Here is a 21444-nt window from a genome sequence, read left to right as displayed (position 1 = left end):
TCAAATCATCTCCCCTATTGGAAGTATCCATGTTTTATGGAAATTTTATCAATTTTTTTTCTCCAAGGATTAGTATGATAATAAATTTAGCTTCCTGCCAAGAAAAATGCTAAGTTCAAAGTATTATTTCCTTCACTTCTACTTACAAATAAGTTTTACCTTTTATTGTGTTCCATTATACAATTTTACACAGTACCATTATTATTTTAAGCAACAGTTGAGCAAATCGAATTAACGTTTTTGAGCTCTACTTCTCAGTATACAGATTTACCTAAAAAAGTACAAACCAAGCACAGTGGTGCAATTTTCCAGGCACTTTCAAGTTGCTTAAATATTTACAAATATGTAAGCACCCTGTTTGAAAGCATGAAAATTTTGGTGTCAGGAAGAAAACACTCCATGTATATCAAATCTTTAAATTTTAACATTTGCACAGCTCAAAATATTCCTGAGAAGGTTCGTTCTTGTTATCACTTTACATCTGCATGTCCTCATATCTCAGCAGCGTATCTTGGGGAACCATAACCTCTGTCACTCGACGTGCCACTAATCGCACAAAATACATGTAATGTGTTGCTCATCCAGGGAGAATGCATTGTGTCTTCTTGTAAGATCTGAAACGAAAGAAATCTGCATGTTTATCATGAGGTAAAGTAGCCGCTGCCCAAGAAGTATGTGTATATGAAATCGCAGGCATGTTTCAATTTATCACTGACACTTAGCTATTTAAAATGACATAAAGCAGAAAGAGCAAAGAAAAACATTACCGACTCAAGTCTTCAAAGCTGTATTACAAAGGCAGCATATCAAAAAAGCAGAAAAGATCTGGTTACTCATTAAGAAACACAGAAGGCTGTAAAATGCAAAATTCAACAGAAAGCGAGAGGTAATACAATCTTTAAAACAATTTTTTTAACCGATGGTCATAACAAGAGCCCCAAACAGTGGACTCTTGGATACAAGTTTATAGATCATCTTCTAAGAGTGGTTCTCAGGATCACTGTGGGACTTTTCAAACATGCAGATACCCATGCTCCTTCCCTGGAGACTTGGGAAATAATATTAAGTGAAGAGAAAATAAGTGAACATTTCTAAATACATACTATAATTATATAAGCTAATTAATACAGAAGACTTTTCTTGGAAATAAACTTCATAAGTATAAATTTTATATCCCATAAACATATAAACATACATATTAGTATAGATGTTTTAAAAATTATCCACTTTTTTTAAAGTTTTTTTTTGATATGGACCATTTTTAAAGTCTTCATTGAATTTGTTACAGTGTTGCTTCTGTTTTATGTTTTGTTTTCTTGGCCGCGAGGCATGTGGGATCTTAGCTCCCCGACCAGGGATCAAACCCGCACCCCCTGCGTTGGAAGGTGAAGTCTTAACCCCTGGACCGCCACGGAAGTCCCCCAACTTAACTATTTTGTGTGCTCAAAAGCAACAGAGATCTCACGCGTGGATTAGATAGAAGAAAAGAATAGCGTACACATCACATCCAACCTCTTTACTATACTGTCCCAATTTAGGTCTCAAGCTTTCAATACTGGGTTCTCAAGTTAGCTCTGAAACTTCAGTGTTAAGCCTGCAAATTAGTTTACGGTGGCAGCAACGCGTCATATCATTTGTGTTGCTACAAATCATGTCTTATATAAAGTCCGTAATAGAGAAATTTCCACTTATAAAAATCGTAACTCATGACACTAATCTGAAAGCACAGGAGAGGTTTAAGAGATGATTGATTATCCACAACTGTCAGATGTGACGAGAAAATAGAGCATTCATCATGAACAAAACAGACCAAACAGACACTACACTGGCCACCACCAACTCTATCTAATTAAGACCTGCAATGAATAGTTTTAAGGTGATATACATCCCGTTTAAAAAGTCAAAAGCTTGAAGAAGTTTTTCAAAGGACTTTATATTTTAGTATAGTGTAACAGATTACATTGAAAAGGGCCAAGGATATCCAGGCCGTGTCTTTTTGTCAAGTAATCATTTATGGAGCTCATAGATAATTTGCAATGCACAGCTATATTTTATCTTATTTTGTATTATTATGTTCTCCTTTGGGAAATAATATGTCTCAAAGTGTATGACTAAAAAAAGGCTCTCTTTTATATGAGAATCTAATAGGAAATATTGACTTACAGAAGTTCACTATAAAGTCAACATTTGCCCAAAGTAAGGCACACCTGAATATGAGGCGTTATGACAGTACAGCGTGCATAAATAGAAACCAATAGAAACTAAGATTTTTCTTGGTTAGCTATCAATATATAATATCAAAGGTCTAAAATACTGGTCCCTAGAACTAAACAAAATAGCCATGGTTCATGGAAATTAAATGAGAGAGACAGGTGGGAAATAAGACAGCAGGTTTGTAAAATCCACACTTGACGGTGTTAAAAAAGAGATGAGAGGCCCAAAATGGAGTCACTGGCGCTAAGCCCACGCCACCTGAGACTTAATACCTAACCTAATTGCAGTTTCAGCCTTTTCTAGGCAGGTACTCTTAAGCAGTCAAGAAAGTATGTGCATTACTTTCAGTCTGGAATCACCTGGTTGGCACTGGTGAGGTACTCCACCTGACAGACCCTTGCTGTGCCCCGCAGGAAGGTGACCTTGCCTGAAAGAATCAGCTCTTTTCTAGAGTAACTTGTCCTGCCTCGTTCTACCTGTAAAAGTCTTCCATTTTGTAAAACTCTTCGGAGCTCCTTTCTGTCTGCTAGATGGGATGCTTTCCGACTCATGAATCACCGAACAAAGCCAAGATCTTTAAAATTTACTCAGTTGAACTTTTTTTTTTTTTAAAACACGGGAAAAAATAACTTTATAAAACTACTACTCTAAATATCTTGATCACAGTAATAGCAGTGAATTGAACGATTTGCTTTCAAGTTGAATAAATTAGAGCTCAATGCTAGGTCATACGGTTGCATGCAAATTACATAACTGTAATATAATACACACTGGCTTAAAATGATGTAATTGTTTTATATCTTTTGTGAAGGAGGAGTTTTTGCTGTTTTTTTCCTATGGACTATGGAGAACAAAACCCCATAAACTGGACAGATTCTAGGAATAAATTATGTGGTCTTATTTGATTCAAGTATACCCCAGAACAGTGATGGTGAAGTACCCACTGTACTCAGGGGCTGAGCTTGAGATACAGACAATAAAGGAAGTGGAATGATTCCCTATCCTCCTAGCCCTGATCACCTGGCTGCTTTGGGAAGGAGGCCAAAACGGGCCTCTGAAAACTGAGCAGCAAAGGTATGCCTTGGAACAGTTTGCACTCACTCCTAAGTGGGCTAACAGAAGTAAAGATGGCGAAAAGAAGAAACAGATCACTGATTCCAGACTCCTCAGGCCAACAAAATTCCCAGCCATGAGAACGGGAGAGTAGGAGACTGGGGTGACTCGTCTCATTGAACAGATGGGACGATGAACGTCTGGCTGACTGGCTTCTCCACACTGAGAAGATGACCATGGTTAGAAAATTAGACTCCTGGTCACTCAGTACAACCTTGGGCTAATGGTAACTAAATTTCCCCTAGTCCTTTCTAAGAGAAAGCATACATGCTAAATTCAGAGAGGTAGAGCCTGAAGTCAACTAGCTTTTGTTTTCCTCGAAACATCTCTTCTTTCACCCATCATTACACTGCAGTTCTTTGGGAACTAACCACTATTTGTAAGTCTATTTGTAAGTACACCCTTTGAGTGATGGTCTCACACAGGGGAGTGCCAAGGAATCCATGAAATGCAGATACCAGGACAAATGAGGTTCTCCTTTCTGGGACCAGTGTTAAGAACGGGTTCTCTAAAGGGTTGTAGTTATCCTTGTTTCTTTTAAGGAGCCTTAGTTTCTTAAAAAAATTGAGAGTTTGAAGAGTTTCTGAAGCAAACATTTATCTTATTGGCTGTTTTCCTTAGTAAGGAAATTAAGGAGACTTTATGATAAGCTTAACAGGCTCACGCACTGAGGGACCAGCCCATCATGCTGTGACTTTTACAACTGTGTTGAAGATATTAAAATACTTGAGTGACAGTCCACGTCTAGAGTGGTTGTAAACACCGATTTCAGGACCCCAATATAGGAATGACATTTACCAGGACAATTCAGGAGTACTCTGGTTTTAGGTAAGTAGGGATATGAAAGTCATAACTACTTAATCATGACATAATTTGGCTGTAAGTGGTGAGCAGATCTTTGCCTCTGTATTTTTCAGATTGTGTTCTACTAAGTTAGCTGTAATTGTCATTAACACTCAGTCATAAATTAAAATGCTAGGTTTTATGAAAAGAGAACTGGCTGTATGGGTATTAAGACGATTCCTGAATTTTGGAACTCACTCAGGATCTCACCTAAATGATGGTATAGTTGTCCCTTGGTATCCTTGGAGGATTAGTGCCAGGACCACTGCCCCCTGCACAGATATTAAAATCTGAGGATGCTCAAGCCCCTTACATAAAACGGCACAGTATTTGCATATAACCTATGCACACCCTCCCCGATACCTTAAATCATCTTTAGTTTAGCTTGTTTATAATACCTAATACAAGGTAAATGCTACGTAAACAGTTGCCTATGTGCAGCAAATTCCAGTTCTGCTTTTTGGAACTTTCTGGAATTTTGTTTTTCAAATATTTTCGATCTGCAGTTGGTTGAATCCGTGAATGTGTAACCTGCAGACAGGGAGGGCCACCTGTATCTAGTTTCTTACAGCTAAGACAGGAGCATTCATTTAGGGATTTGGCTACTGAGCCAATCATTTCACTTCTCTAGGACCCTTCTTGAGAGATTCTTATCCATGTTCGTAGTAGATCAACTCAGACTCGCTCAGCTACTCGCTTCTAATGGCTCTGTGGCACAAAGAACCAAATGATTTATTATCTGAAGCACCTGCTAAAGCAACTGTCAGTAATTGCTTCCAATTTCATTTGTATTACATCATTTAAATGATTAAAGAAGATATGAGCAAATTCTAAAATAACATGCTAATTTCAAGGTAACACATTTCAAACTAATAGATTTGTGAAGTAACTCTTTACGGACCCCGGATCGCGTTTTCGTTTTCAACCACCCTAATACTTGCCTGCTCGTGAATAATGTCAGACAATTCTTTTACCATGTCTCTGAAATTTGACTTTAGCCCTTCATGGTACTCGATCTGATCCTCTTTAATTAGCCGCTCGTTTAGTTCCAGTGCAATGCTGCATGCTTGGATGAACCTCCTGTGGATGAAGATCAAAGATAAAGTTTTTTTTTGTTTTTTTTTTTTGTTTTTTTTTTTTGCGGCACGCGGGCCTCTCACTGCTGCGGCCTCTCCCGCTGCGGAGCACAGGCTCCGGACGCCCAGGCTCGGCGGCCATGGCTCACGGGCCCGGCCGCTCCGCGGCATGTGGGATCCTCCCGGACCGGGGCACGAACCCGCGTCCCCTGCATCGGCAGGCGGACTCCCAACCGCTGCGCCACCAGGGAAGCCCCCAAAGATAAAGTTTTTGTTGTTTATTCCTGGAAAGTCTCACCGACAATTTAATATTTACTTTAACCACGGCTTGCCTACAAGGAAGATTAGAATCCTGTATTTTCACTGTGCTTTTGCTAATGCCATCTCCTAAGTCTGAAGTATCTTTTTCTTTCTTTTCCATCTTTCTCTTCTGCTTTCTTACCTCCTTCAAAATCCAGCTCAAAACATATACCCTCTAGGAAGCCTACTTGCTCAGTCATTTACTTGATATGACATCAGCTCAAGTTGTGCTAACATTAGTTTACATCTGTAGATAATGTCATTCATTCAAAAATATTTTTTTTGGTACTAACTATGCAGCCAGTACAGTGCTGGGTGCTATAGGCATGAAGTATCTGCCCTGGGCTGGTAAGAGTTGGGACAGAGAGCTGATGAGTTATCATAAAAGCATTTTTCCATGATTTCATGTGTTTATGTTTAATGTCCATAATTAAACGGTAGGTCTCAGGGGACAAAGTACCTCACTGCCCACTTGTTTTGTATCCCTGTCATAGCAACTAGTAGAATCTTTTCATACATGCCAGGCATTAATAATTATTGAATGAATGACTACTGGTTACTCTGTAACCTGAAAGAGCTGATAACAGAGACAGGAAAAGTAAATGTTATAAGTCCGAAGCAAATGAGCGGATAAGCTATCATCTTTCTCCTTAGCCTATTTACTCAGCTGTCTCTCTTATTCTGAATGTAAACTCTTTTTCTATATGAAACAGATATTTTTTCCAACGCAAGAGCATTCAGACGTGCCCTAGCTTAGAGGGATGCTCAGTCCAGACAAGACATCACATGCCCTAGACTGGAAGAATCCAAGTAGAACTAAGGACATGGATAGAAGCAAGCTTCTCCAGCCCTTCCTACCCTAAATGGCCTGAAAAGCTGTAACATAAGGTCAGTCGGGCAAAGGAGGACATCACGTAATGAATGTAGGCTTGTGTTTGTGTCACAATCTCCAAAGCAATACAGTAACTTGTCATATTTAATGTCTTGGGTCACTAGGACATTCATTGTTAAAGTTCTGCAGCAAGAAAGAAATCACACATTTCCTTACTACTTAAAGTACCATTAGAAGGTCACTTAAATGTTGTGAAAGAGAACAGAGAATGTCCTTTTTTGGAGGGACATTATTTGGTGAATATTTTGGTTTCTTTTAAGAAGAAAATGGAGTAAAAGAATAGAGGAATAATCTGAAAACTACAAAGCACTTACCTAAACATGTCTTTCAACTCATTTACTTTCTTAGGTGGATACTTGCTAGCTTGACTGTCATTTAAGAAAGCCCTTGCATATGCTAACGGCCCTGCATTTACCTAAATTACAAAAGGAGAAAAATGAGAGAGCTGTTAGAACACAACCAAAACGTAATTTTTACAATTCTCTTTTTAAAGAAAACCAGTATGTTAAAAATCCACATCTGAGAAACATATTTACTATTCTTACTATAAATTTATTTTATTTTTTTTTTAATTTATTTGAAAAAGATTAACTAAAGCAAATCATCTGCAAAGGTAATATTCTAATAAGTTAGTTAATGATTTCTGATATGTAAATATAGGGCTTGGCTATAGTCAGAGGGATTTATGTTAAAGTTCTCTGACATAACACAAAATTTATGGAAATTGAACATAATTTCTTTATTAACTTAATCAAAAATGTACAGGTTTTTGTACTCAGTAAGAGTATAACAGACAATTACAATTAATGCTTGCTCTTTGCCCTTATGAAAGCAAGAGGAACGTCAAGAAACATTTAATACATGTTTAGCAACCAACATACCTGCACTGAAACACAGCCCTGCAATTTAAGTTGGAGCTGAATCATGTCCACGTCAGCAGAAGAGCAAAGCTTCTGCAGCTCTGCAGTTTTATCTTTTATTTCATCAGTAGCAACATCAATTGGCTTTAAATTAATCTGCTGTTCATAGTTTATAGGGATCCTCTTCTTCACATATGGAAACGAGTTTGAAGCTATTAAATGTTAAGGTTGAACAAATGAGTTTTTAAGATAGTAAATCAAACAGGCAAATTAAAGAAAAAAATCTATTGTGCTTAATTCTCCCCATGCTTTGTCTGGAAAATACCTTAGGGACCAGATAGGCACCTTATTACTTCAGGATTGAGGGAGAAATTCTCTTTATGAGATGACTCAGAGCAATCATGAATTACATACGGGAAACCAATGGTTTATAACGTAGCCATGTTTGTGCAAGCTAGTGACTGAACAGCAGAACAATGAATGATTAAAATTTCAGTTACATTTTCCTGCTGACCAGCTGCTGCTTGTGTGCATCAAAAAATGACCATGTCAAACAAAGAAGTTATGCCAAGTCCCACTTACTAGTCAAGATCGTACGGCGTTTGCACTGTTCTTCTATACAGCCTTGCTTTTTGCCTGATAATGTATAAGGAGCCTCAAAAACAAATCTGTTGATATTATGGTTTCTTTCAAACTCAGTTTTTCTTTCTGTGAGTTCTTTGTCATCAAAGTAGGGCTTCACATAAGTGACTTGGATATGAGCATATTTGGGATCAAGCTCTTTGACATTTACCTGTAAGGTAAGAAAGTTTTGTTTTTTATTCAATATATAGGAAAAGGGGGTACAGGTAAGCTACTAACTCCTCTGAAATCAACTGAGGACCACTGTCGCTGAATACACTGTGAGTTGAATACACACCTGGAAGAGGTCTTCGCTCTTTTTTCAAGGATCGTTTCCTTCTGATTATTAAGAAGTTACAGAAACCTATTTGGAGATTACAGAAACGTAGGCAGAAGATAGAAACTGTAATGCTACCACTCAGCAATGACCATTATTCACATTTTCATATATTTCCTTCCAATCTCTTTTCTATGCACATGTATTTACGAACCTGAGATCATGCTGAACATTGTTTTATAATCTGATTTCCTAAAAATATATTAAAGTGGCTTAACTGCACATCTGAATTCCACCTCTATAAAATAGATATTATAGAGAGGATTCGGAGAAGATGGCAGAGCACCAGAAATCTATCTTCCTACAGGGACAACAGTTACACTGGCAGAATCTATCTGATGTAACTATTTTGGAACTCTGGAGTCTACTGAAGACTTGCAACTTCCAGGGGAGGACCTGGACAGGAAATCACCTTAATTTTGATTTTGGTCTATTTTAGCTCTTGGCACAATGGCCGCTATCTGCACCTCACCCCTCAAGTACCATGGCAGGCAGCGGTGCACATGTTCTTGGACAGCTGGCGGGAGTCAGGATGAACAAGAAGGACCCTGTCTTCCAAATACTGGGGATCTGATTGCTGCTTCTGATCACAGGGGGGCAGTCAAAGAGGCTGCAGGCCATTACTGTAGCACCTCTTCCCACTGTTGCAAGGCCCTCCCCCTCTGGCTGAAGTGACTTCCAGGGTATTTAAAGGACCGGTACCTTTTCTCCCCCTCCTCCCTTCATTTTCCTCTCTTTCCCCTCTTGGGAGCCAGACACTGGAGACTAGGGCGTTCCAAAGCAACTGCATATATGAAGGAAACTAGAAAGTCACTGCACATGCTCAGGGGAAGGCACAGGCTAAGGAAAGACCTGATAAGTCCCCAGGTTTACACCTCAGGCTTATCCCTGGCACAGAGACAGCTTACAACAATTAAAAACAAAACCAAAACCCAGCAAACTCTGGGACAGAGAGAGAATCTGATTTCCAGAGTGATCATGTTATTAAATTCAAATGTCCAGTTTTCAACAAAAAAAGAATCACAAGGCATACAAAGAAACAGGAGAGTATGGCCCATTCAAACGAGAAAAATAAACCAATAGAAACTGTCCCTGAAAAAGACCTGGCAGCAGATCTCCTAGAAAAAGACTTTAAAACAACAGTCTTCATGTTAAAAGAACTAAAGGAAGTTATGGAAAAAGTCAAGAAAATGATGTATGAACAAAATGTCAATATCAATAAAGAGGTAGAAAATCTAAAAAGAAACCAAAAATTTTTTTCAGAGCTGAAAAACGTAATAACTGAAATGAAAATTCACCAGAGGGATTCAAAGGCAAATTTCAGCAGGCAGAAGTAATAGTCAGTAAACTTGAAGATAGGACAATGGAAATTATCAATCAGAGTAACACAAAGGAAAAAAAAACTGAAGAAGAGCGACAGAGCCTTAAGGAACCCGTGGAACATCATCCAGCAGACGGACATACCCACTGTGGGAGTCCTTGAAGGAGAAAAGACAGAGAAAAGGACAGAGAGAATATCTGAAGAAATAATGGGTGAAAACTTCCCAAATCTGATGAAAGACAGGAAGCTCAACAAACTCCAAAAGGGTAACTCAAAGAGACCCACACTGAGACATATTAAAATCAGAATGTCAAAAGCCAAAGACAAAGAGAATTTTGAAAGAAGCAAGAGATGAACGACTTGTCACACACAAGGGATCCTCAATAAGATTATCAGATTTCTCATCAGAAACTTTGGAGGCCAGAAGGCAGTGGACTGATATATTCAAAGTGCCAAAGGGAAAAAAAAATCTATCAACCAAGAATCCTGTATCTGGCAAAACCGTCCTTAAAAGTGAGGGAGAGGGACGACTTCCCTGGTTGCGCGGTGGTTAAGAATCCACCTGCCAATGCAGGGGACACGGGTTCGAGCCCTGGTCCGAGAAGATCCCACATGCTGTGGAGCAACTAAGCCTGTGCACCACAACTACTGAGCCTGCACTCTACGGTCCGTGTGCCACAACTACTGAAGCCTGTGTGTCCTACAGCCCACATGCCACAAATACTGAGCCCGTGTGCTGCAACTACTGAAGCCCGTGTGCCTAGAGCCCATGCTCCGCAACAAGAGAAGCCACTGCAAGGAAAAGCCCACGCACCGCAACTAGAGAAAAGCCCGTGTACAGCAATGAAGACCCAACGCAGCCAAAAATAAATAAAATTTAGAAAGAGAGAGAGGATGTGATTTAAAAACTAAAACAAAAACCACTGCCAAAAAAATCAACCGAACACAAAAGAAGATAGTAATGCAGGAAATGAGAGACAAAAAAGCTATGAGACACATAGAAAACAGAGCAGAATGACAGCAGTAAAGTCCCTCCTTAATAATTAGTAATTAATTTAAATATAAATGGGTTAACTTCTGTAAACAAAAGACAGAGATTGGGAGAATGGAATAAAAAAAACCAAACATGATCCAACTATATGCTGTCTATAAGAGACTCACTTTAGCTCCAAAGACACACAAAGGCTGAATGTGAAAGAATGGAAAAAGATATCCCATCTAAATAGTAATGAAAAGAGAGCAGGGGTAAAGATACTAACATTGGAAAAAATAGACTTTAAATTTAAAAAGGTTACAAGAGACAAAGGAGGACGTTATATATTGATAAAAGGTTCAATACAGCAAGAAGATAAAACAATTATAAACATCTACACACCTAATAACAGATCATCAAAATATATGACGCAAAAATCGATAGAACTGAAGGGAGAAATAATAAATAGTTCTACAATAATAGTTGGAGACTTTAATAGCTCACTCTTAATACTGGATAGAACACCCATGCAGAAGGTAAGTAAGGAAATAGATGACTTGAATAACACAATGATCTACCTAGACCTAACAGACATATATAGAAAACTCTACCCAACAGAATACACATTCTTCTCAAGTGCACATGGGACATTTTCCAGGATAGACTATATGTTAAGCCACAAATAAGTCTCGATAGGTTTATAAAGACAGATATCATACAAAGTATCTTCTCTGAACACAATGGGATGAAGTTAGAACTCAGTAACAGAAGTAAAATTGGAAACTTCACAAATTGGTGGAAATTAAACAACATATTCTTTGAAGAAATCAATGGATCAAAGAAGAAATCACAAGGGAAATTAGAAAATACTTAGGTATTAATGAAAATGAAATCACAACATACCAAAACTTATGGGACACAGCAAAAGCAGTGCTACGGGGCGGGAGGGGGAATTTATAGCTCTAACATTTCACATTAAAAAACAGGAAAGGTCTCAAATCAACAACCTAATTTTACAACTTAAGGAACTAGAAAGAGAAGAACAACTAAACTCAAAGCTAGCAGAAGGAAGGAAATAATAAAGACTAGAGCACAGATAAATGAAATAGAGAATAGAAAAATAACACAGAAAATCGATGAAACCAAAAGTTGGCTCTTTGAAAAGATCAACAAGATTGACAACCCTTTAACGAAATAGAACAGAAAAAAAAAGAGAGAACACTCAAATTACTAAAATCAGAAATGAAAATGAGGACATTACTACCAATCCTACAGAAATAAAAAGGATTATAAGAGAGTACTATGAGCGAGTATATGCCAACAAATTAGAAAACCTAGATGAAATGTGAAATGAACAAATTCCTAGAAACACAAAGCCTACCAAGACTAAACCATGAAGAAATAGGGAAATCTGAACAGATCTTTAGTAAGGAAACTCAATCAGTAATAAAAAATCTCCTGACAGAGAGAAGCTCTGGACTTGGTATCTTCACTGGTGAAGTCTCTCAAATATTTAAAGGAGAACTAACACCAAGTGTTCTCAAAATTTTCCAAAACAGTGAAGAGAAAGAAACACTCCCTAACTTATTCTATGAGGTCAGCAATACTCTGATTACCAAAGCCAGACAAAGACAGCACAAGAAGACTACAGACCAATATCCCTTATGAACACTGATGCAAAAGCTCTCAAAAGAATACTAGCAAACTGAATTTAGCAGCATATTAAAAGGACTGTACATGATGACCAAGTGGGATTTATTCCTGGAATGCAAGGATGGTTCAACATATGAAAATTGATCAATGTAATATTGATACACTGCATTAACAGAATGAAGGGGGAAAAAAACCACATGATCATCTCAATCGACGCAGAAAAAGCATTTGACAAAATTCAACACCCTTTCATAATAAAAACACTCAATAAAGTAGGAATAGAAGGAAATGTCTACAATCTGATCAAGGGCCACTGTGAAAAACCTATAGCAAACATCACATTCAATGGTGAAAGGCTGAAAGCTTTTCCTCTAAGATGAGGAACAAGGCAAGGATGCCCATTTCACCACTTCTACCCAACATGGTGTTGGAAGCACCACTGAATCGTACACTTAAAAATGGTTAACATATAAATGTTATGTGTATTTTACCACAATAAAAAAGATAGTTATCACAGTTCTATATTATAGTCATTGACATGACTTTTAATGGATGGATACGGATAAACATGATTTATTAGATCAGTCCCTCATTAATAGACTCAGGTTGTTTTCCAACATTTTGCTATTATAAATAATGCTCCAATGAACATCCTTGTATTTACAACTGTGTATATTTTCTTCTGATTTATTCCTTAGGAAAAATTTTTAGACGAGAAGTTGCTTAGTTAAAAGATTTACATGGTTTGGGGAATTTTGATACATACTACCCAACTACCCTACAGAAAAGATGACAATTCGTACATCCACAAGCAGTATTTGACATTGTAAGAGTGGGTACTCTTGATCGCACTAAGCCTATTCTATGGAGGAAGGGGACCACAGGAAAGGAGAATGGTTCTATTTCAGAGATATAAAATTATAATAGTTACAGACCATTTCATAAAGAGTCTAAATTCCATGTTAAGAAGCTATGCTGCAGTGTCTCCATGAACTCCAGCTGATTCCCAGGGCCCTCTTCTTTCAGTGTTCTCCCAACTAAATTTGACTTGTGCCTTGGGTGTTGGTGGCGCTGTCAATATCCTTGCAATTTATCATAGTCAGGCCTTTTTGTGTTTAGCTTAGGAAAAGTTGAAACAAACCAAAAAAACAACAAAAACCTCCCAAGAAACAGTCCCTACATCCTTTTTTTTTTCCCTCCACATATACAGGACCATAGACAAGGGAAAGTTTCTTAGCAACTTTTAAAACTTCTCCAAACCCATTCTACTTGTTATTACATAAAAATCTAAAAGCCTAAATCTAGAAATCCTTTCTTTTCTTTCCCATTAAAAAGCTAGATTTCTCCAGAGAAACTCAGGTGAGGTTAATTATCTGGCTAAGACAAGACATAGAAGGAAAATAAAAAAGAGGTCAAGACAGATTTTGACCTTATAAAATAAACTATGTATATGGTAAACATTCAAACAGTACATGAGGGTATATATGAAAAGTAAAAAAAAGTCTTTCTTCCCACATAAGACTCTAGTGTCTCTCCTCAGGGATAACCATGGTTAACAATTTTGTATGTATCATTCCAGAAATTTCCTAAGCATAAACAAGTGAGTATATGTGAATATCAATTTTCACAAATGTAATCATCCTATCCATAATGTTCTGTGCCTCACCTTTTTTCTCTCAATAATATATCTTGATAGGTATACCAATACTCATCAGTTTTTTAATGCTTAGGATACTATATCCATTATATGGGGGTAGTACCACTTCCTTAACCATGTGGATATTAGATTGTTTCCAGGTTTTTGTTATATAAACTTTGCAGCAATAAACACCTTTAAACATACATCTTTATGTGTGTATATCTAGCTACAAGATAAAATGTTAAATGTGAAATTATTGGGTCCAAGGAAAGATACATTTAAAATACTTGAAAATACTGCCCAACTGTTTTTCACATTGTTTGTGCCCTTAAGCAGATTTTGTTCTTTGGCAAGTAAAAGAGTGTTCTTAATTTTTAATTTCACACATTAAGAAAGAAATAAGGAGTTTAAAAGTAGCAACTGCTTATTATATCTGTTGCCTATGAAGAATGACTAAAATATTGTGCATAAAAATCATGTCAGGAGTCCAGCTGCCTGATGGTGTTTTGCCATTAGTGCTTGTTGGCCAGGTTTTCGGAGGCAGAAGAAAGTAGGAAACCGCATGTTATTCTGCAAGCCTGGCTTTCTATTAACTTTCCATTTATAGTATCAGTAGTATGGCAGCAAGCCTAAAACTTTCTGGCTATAAGGAGATAAAATGTTCTGTTGCCTTAATTCAATAAAACAACACAAAATAGTGAAACGGATCAGAAGTAGAGAGGTTCTGCCAAATATTCATGAATTTTGAACCTATCAGCACATCTATTTTTAAATGTCGAAGGCATATGTGTAAGATAAAATCATCTCCATGAGATATAGGTAAGTTTACAAAGTGAAGAGATCATTTTCATAGTAGAAAATGAAGTGTCTTTACTATTGCCACGGGCTTTTCACTCCGGCAATGCTGCCTGTTAGCTACTGAGTGCTTTGCGTAGCACCATGCACGTCATAGTCACGCAGTAAATGTTTCTGGGGTCTACAGATCCTGCACTGTATAGGTCCTTCCTACCTGAAAAGTCAGCTCTCATCCTGTACATACCCATGGTAACTAAGGACAGTCAGGCATTCCTATTGTGCCTTCCCGCGATTCTGTCTATAGGGAACTATGCACTTCTAGGAAAGAGCCTCTCTTGCTGGAACCTTTCTCATCCGTGCCTTGGCAGGGCTAGTGGGATGGATAATCTTTAGATCAAGGCCCAAGGCATCTCTCCTAAACCTACATCACTGCGAATGTAACTAGTGAACTAAGGATATCTTAGAGTGAAATGTGTGTCCTAAGATGCTTTTAATCATAAAGCATGAAATTGACAATCATGATGCCCAACAGCATTCACAATAATAGCTAACCTTTACTGAGCGTGCCAGCTTCTATTATTATTAGTGAATGCTTTTTTACATACCAGGAACTCTAATCACTTTCCATATATTAACTCATTTAATCCGTACAACAACTCCATGAGGAAGGCACTATTATTAACTTCATTTTACTAATGAGAACAACGAGGCACAGAGAGGTTAAGTAACTTCCCCATGGTCACACAGCTAGCAAGTGGCAGAGAATGGAGATTTGAATCCTTCTTTCTGATTCCAAAGCCCCTGTCCTTTCTTTCACGATCTGGAAAGGCTCTCTTTCCCATGCCTCTCCTCCACTAGCTAAAAAAGGAAAAAGTCAGAAGCAACGTACCACACCTGGAACCAATAAATATGTTACCTTGTCTGAATCCTGAATTATTTTGACATTCTCTGTACCAAATTTTTCACCGTAAAGTTTAACAAGTCTCAGGGAAATCTCCGAGAGGCCGGTGAGCTTTGGCTCTTTATAGATGTACTCCTTCCCATCCTCTTCTTCAAAAAAAGACTATTATAAAGTTAAACATATGACAATTTATAAATAATATGAGCAAACAAAGCACTTAGAGAAAATCTACTAAATAATTAGCAATAATGTATTTGAAATAGATTTTAAATACTAGTACTAAAAGTCACATGCATATATTTTAACTGAAATAAATGAGAATTTTCAAACTCACAGTCATGTGAGCATATTATTGGCCTGAAGATTTCCACACTCGATTTTTTCATCGCCTGCATACTTACCTGATTTTTATTGCAAATCTTTCAGTGCTAGATATTAAATATACATTTAAGAAGCTTAACAAAAAATGAAACTGAAGGAAACATTCAAATCTTATATGTTGTTCTCTGACCTAGTGGATTTAGATATGGGAACCAAAGTGAACTTTACACTTACAAACGAGGCTTCCTGCTGTTGTGACAGGTGCTCTATCTAGACAGAATCCTAGAACCAATAACTGCTGCTACAGTAATCATTCAAAGGTGAATGTTTAAAAAGGAAAACAACTTTATGAACTAAAGTATACTTACTTGGCCATAAAAGGCAACTCTGAAGAAAGTGCCTAAAAGTCTTTTCTTTGTGTGCATAACCTCCAAAATTTTTGTGTAAGCTCCATGAAGAGTTCTATAAACTTGTGTAAGTTTCTGAAAAATGAGAATAAACGAAACAGCTTTGTCTTTTGGTTAGTTAGTAAATGTCTAAGATAAATGCACAGGAAAAAAAAAGCAACACTATTTCCTTTGCAAAACGGTTTTGGTGGGGTCATTCACACTCCCCTCCCCCATGGTCATTATTAGACAAAACTCCTTAACAACTTTAGGTCATAGGGTAGAGCTTAAAATGGTCAAATAACACTGTACTTCTAAATATCATGTTTCATTTCATTCATATCTCAATGGTAGTGTATAATTTAAAAATACTGTGTTACTGACTACTTTTTTCTTATGTCTGAATTATTTTAACTGAAAGATAAGCAAAATGCTTTGCTTGAGCTCTTAGGTGGAGAGATGAGAATAAACAATCCATGCGAACAATTTTGGAGAAGAAAATAAAATGCAGACAGAAAAATAATAGTATAAGTCTGAGTGTGGACTCCTTTTATACAAGTTCACAGACATTTTCAAAGAATATATTCTTCTACACATCCAGAAAAAGGGAGCACGCTGTGCTAAGAACATTATCAAGAATGTGAAAAGACAACCTACAGAACAGGAGAAAATATTTGTAAACCACAGATAAGTTTTCATATCCAGAAAATATAAAGAACTCCCACAATTCAACAACAAAAAGACAAAAACCTAATTTAAAAGTGAGCAAAGGACTTGAATAGACATTTCTCCAAAGAATATATATAAACGGCCAACAAGGACATGAAAAGATGTTCAAAATCACTGGTCATTAGGAAATACAAATCAAAACCACAATGTGACCCCACTTCACAGCCACTAGGATGGCTGTAATAAGAAACCAAAAATAAGTGTTGATCAGGATGTGGAATGTGTACCCTGCTGGTGGAAGTGTAAAAGGGAAAACAATCTGGTGGTTACTCAAAAGTTATAAATGGAGTTACCCTATGACCCTGCAATTCCCCTCTTAGGTATATATCCAAGATAAATGAAAACACACCCAGGGTTTCCCTGGTGGCGTAGTGGTTAAGAATCCACCTGCCAATGCAGAGGACACGGGTTCGTGCCCTGGTCCAGGAAGATCCCACATGCCGCGGAGCAACTAAGCCCCTGTGCCACAACTACTGAGCCTGCGCTCTAGGGCCTGCGAGCCACAACTACTGAGCCCACGTGCCACAACTACTGAAGCCCGCAGGCATGGAGCCCATGTTCCACAACAAGAGAAGCCACCGCAGTGAGTAGCCCGCGCACCGCAACAAAGAGTAGCCCCCGCTCGCCACAACTAGAGAAAGCCCGCGTGCAGCAACAAAGACCCAATGCAGCCAAAAAATAAATAAATAAAATAAATTTAGATATAAAAAAAGAAAACATACCCATACAGAAACTTATACATAACTGTTTACAACAGCACTATTCATGATAGCCAAAATGTGGAAACAACCCAAATGGATAAACAAATTGTGGTATAGCCATACCATGAAATATCATTCAGCCATAAAAAGGAATGAAGTTCTGATACATGCTACAACCTGGATGAATCTCTAAATATTATGCTAAGTGAAAGAAGCCAGAAACAAAAGGTCACATGTTGTATTAATTTGTTTTTATGACACATCCAGAACAGGCAAATCCATAGACGGAAGGCAGGTTAGTGGTTTCCAGAGGGCGGGGCACAGGGTGGAGAGTGATTACTAAAGGATATGGAGTCTTTTTCTGCGGTGATAAAAATGTTTTGAAACTAGAGAGAGGTGGTGAGAGCGTAACGTTAAGAACGCACTAAATGCCACTGAATTGCACACTAGAATATGGTCAATTGTATGTTAGTGAATTTCACTTCCGTAATAAAAGGGGAGCACAGAAGCAGACATTCTTTGTCTAAAATTCTTCCTATATTATTTTCTGCAGTTGAGCTCAATTTGAGGGAAGTTTTCCTTACCTTTATGGCTGCCACCTCTGACACTTTTCAGCCCATCCCATAAAGATACACTGAAAAATTACTTCATCTCATGCAGAACACTAAGGGATCTATACAGACCCTTGCACCCCTACAAGGGAATAGGAGTAGTTCCCCTATAGAACACGTTGCTTCCTTTAATGTGTAGGGAAGATCTGTTTTTCTTTTTTCCCTATTAGTCAATTGAGTAGCAAAATGTTCCCTGGGTTTCTAATAACCTGACCTTCAACCTAAGAGTAAGAGAGTGGGTATTTTGAAACGTTTACAAAGGTTCTTAGGATGTAATGCTTTGAAAGAAAGCTCAATGCCAATTCTTGTCGTGTCTCATAGGCTATTCTTTGTCATCTGTATGACTTAGATTTAATTATTTAACTCTTGTTTTTTAATATAATCACTTGAACTCCGCTATGATTTTTCAGGCATGCCCCATACACACCAAAAGCACGGCAAAGAGAGAAAGACCCAGAACCTAGGAAGAAAAGGTGAGTTTGATCGGAGCCAGTTTGGAACGGAGATTAGAACACTACACAGATGATATTATTAAATGTATGTTTTCACTCTTGGAAACTTCTTCAACAATGAAAGACTACTTGCTATATTTAAGGATAAACTGCTTGGCTTTAAAAAAAAATGGCTTGAATCCTAAATCATCCCTTCCCAGCATAGTAAGGGTATAAAATTATGATATGGACTTAGAGACTTGAATATAAAAAATTCCTGGGCTTCCCTGGTGGCGCAGTGGTTGAGAGTCCGCCTGCCGATGCAGGGGACACGGGTTCGTGCCCCGGTCCGGGAAGATCCCGCATGCCGCGGAGCAGCTGGGCCCGTGAGCCATGGCCGCTGAGCCTGTGCGTGCGGAGCGTGTGCTCCGCAACGGGAAAGGACACAACAGTGAGAGGCCCACGTACCGCAAAAGAAAAAAAAAAAAAAATTCCTGTTCAGTGCTGGTGGCAACAGCTGCTCATTATACTACTATTCTTTATTAACTACCCTTTATCAACAGCTTTATCTGGCAGACTAAATTGGAAAAACTCCTCACAATAGGGTTATTACTATTACTATTATCTCCCCTACTGTCATCTGCCAGCACCTTTAGTCTCACCGTCAAATTGCAAAGAATAGAATCATGCCTATCACTCTTCCTGGGCTACATGGAAATCCAACAGCTTTTTTTAGTGAAGGTTTAGTGAAGACAACATTGATTGTTTTCTGCCATGAGTGGAGGAGGAGAGATTGCTAGATAAAAACGTTTTGCGAACCACTGGTATAATGTAAATTTCAATTTATATCAAATGTTTGGTCCTTAATTTCATTTGGAAAATTTATGTGAATATGAGGTAGGATTGTAATTTTAGGGCCTCCTAGCATTTTTTAAGGATAGTAACTTAAGACCAAAATAAAACATATAGGCCAATGATGCAAATGTTTAAATTACCTACCTCGAATTCTCGACGTTTCTCATAAATTGGAATGATCAACTTGGAAATTTCAGAAATTACTTCATAACGTTCTGCTTTCCATAAGCCATCCACACATTGTTCTAGCAACTCCAGCAAAACTTCCTGCATTGAGAGAAAAATGCAATCAGGAATTTGAGATAGTTTTAGAGCTCTGGGCAAATATATTTTGAACCATTTCAAGTTAATAGAGAATAGAATGTACTAAAGTTAATGAAATGCACAGAAGGAGTATAGTTGTGTGACTATATTTTTCTAAAGCACATACTTGAAGTATTTGAAATTGAAACCATTCTTAAAAGTATGAAATTAATATTGACAATAGTAAACTACTATTTACTTTGTTTATCACATAATAAAGATGTTAACTGTACTTACAAATGGTAACACATTGAGAAGAAGTATTTTTAAAAGGGGATACATTGTTCCAAACTGAGGATGTTTAAATGTCTAACAGTCTATAAATGTCCACTAAGTCTATAAATGTCCATTATTTTTCCTTTATATTGAAATTATATTTAAACACAATTAATAGAGTCTTAAGATAATGTGGCAATTTTCAAGCTGTTGCATCAGTGACAAAGGTGTTTATTAAAATGATGTGATTTTGGTCAACAGTGCTTCCTTCCTCACTGTTGGTTCTAAAATGAGTGGGAATGACAGTATAATACCACCTCAAGATAGAGACCTCTGACCTTGCTATAATAACAGCCGCTATAAAACAACCATCGTGTCATGTTCTCAACAATAAAAAGATGAAGCCAATTACTCATGCTATCCGTAAGTCTTAACAGTTTGTTTCTATCTTAAAGAGATGGACTTCAGACCTATAAAACTGACTGCTAAAACGGCTCTTCCTGTATGTCCTCTAGACAATTTTGAATTCCTCTTCTTCCTAAACTAGCTCTTTCACTTGTGTTTCCTACCTAGCCAGGGGTCACACCCTATAAACTCTTAGCTAGAAAACTAAGGGCAGTTTTGACTTTACCCTTTGTTATGGGTTGAACTGTGCCCCTCAAAAAAATAAGTTGAAGCCCTAACTCCCAGTACCTCAGAATGTGACCTTATTTGGAAATAGGGTCATTGCAGATATGATTAGTGGAGGTGAAGTCATACTGGAGTAGGGTGAGCCCTTACTCCAATATGACAGAGATATGCAGGGAGAACACCATGTGACTACAGAGGCAGAGACTGGAGTAACGGAGCCACGAGCCAGGGAACGCCAAAGATCGACAGCTACCGCCAGAAGCTAGGAAGAGGCAAGGAAGGCTTCTACCCAGAGTCTCAGAGGGAACATGGCCCTGCTGACACCTTGATTTCAGACTTCTGGACTCTAGAACTGTGAGACAATAAAATTCTGTTGTTTTAAACCATCCAGTTTCTGTACCTTGTTATGGCAACCCTAGGAAACTAATACACTCTCTTTCTTTACTTATCCTCTAATCAGTCCATCATCAAGTTCTGCCAGTTTTACTTCCTAAATATTTCTCAAGTCTGACCCTTCTTCTCCATTTCTGCTCTCATTGCTAAGGTTCAAGACCTCATTATTGTTTTCTAACTGATCTTCCAGCCTTGGCACTTTCAAATCTATCCTCCACAAATCTGCCATAGGGTTCTGATTAAAATGCAAACCAGACCACATCCTTCTTCCCTTCTTAAAATCTCATGATGGCTCCCATCATTCGTAGAACTAAGGACAAGCTCTTTCAT

At 37.9% G+C, this 21444-nt stretch overlaps 1 protein-coding gene across 1 annotated transcript in view; it reads right to left on the bottom strand.

Moving 5' to 3' along the window:
* Positions 1-365: 365 nt before the first annotated feature.
* Positions 366-21444, bottom strand: part of DOCK11 (dedicator of cytokinesis 11) — a 191681-nt gene continuing 170602 nt past the window's right edge. The window contains exons 46-53 of the mRNA XM_082865385.1: positions 19717-19839; positions 16228-16341; positions 15554-15700; positions 7881-8091; positions 7320-7510; positions 6753-6853; positions 5112-5250; positions 366-614 (exon numbers count right to left, since the gene is read on the bottom strand). Of these exons, the coding sequence (XP_082721511.1) occupies positions 492-614; positions 5112-5250; positions 6753-6853; positions 7320-7510; positions 7881-8091; positions 15554-15700; positions 16228-16341; positions 19717-19839 (1149 nt within the window). The 3' untranslated portion in view covers positions 366-491. The remainder of the gene's footprint in view (positions 615-5111; positions 5251-6752; positions 6854-7319; positions 7511-7880; positions 8092-15553; positions 15701-16227; positions 16342-19716; positions 19840-21444) is intronic.

This window comes from Leucopleurus acutus, assembly GCF_964270905.1.
Source record: "Leucopleurus acutus genome assembly, chromosome: X".
Taxonomy (NCBI): domain Eukaryota; kingdom Metazoa; phylum Chordata; class Mammalia; order Artiodactyla; family Delphinidae; genus Leucopleurus; species Leucopleurus acutus.
The sequence above is the reverse complement of the archived record's forward strand: the minus strand, read 5'-3'. Positions and strand labels throughout refer to the sequence as shown.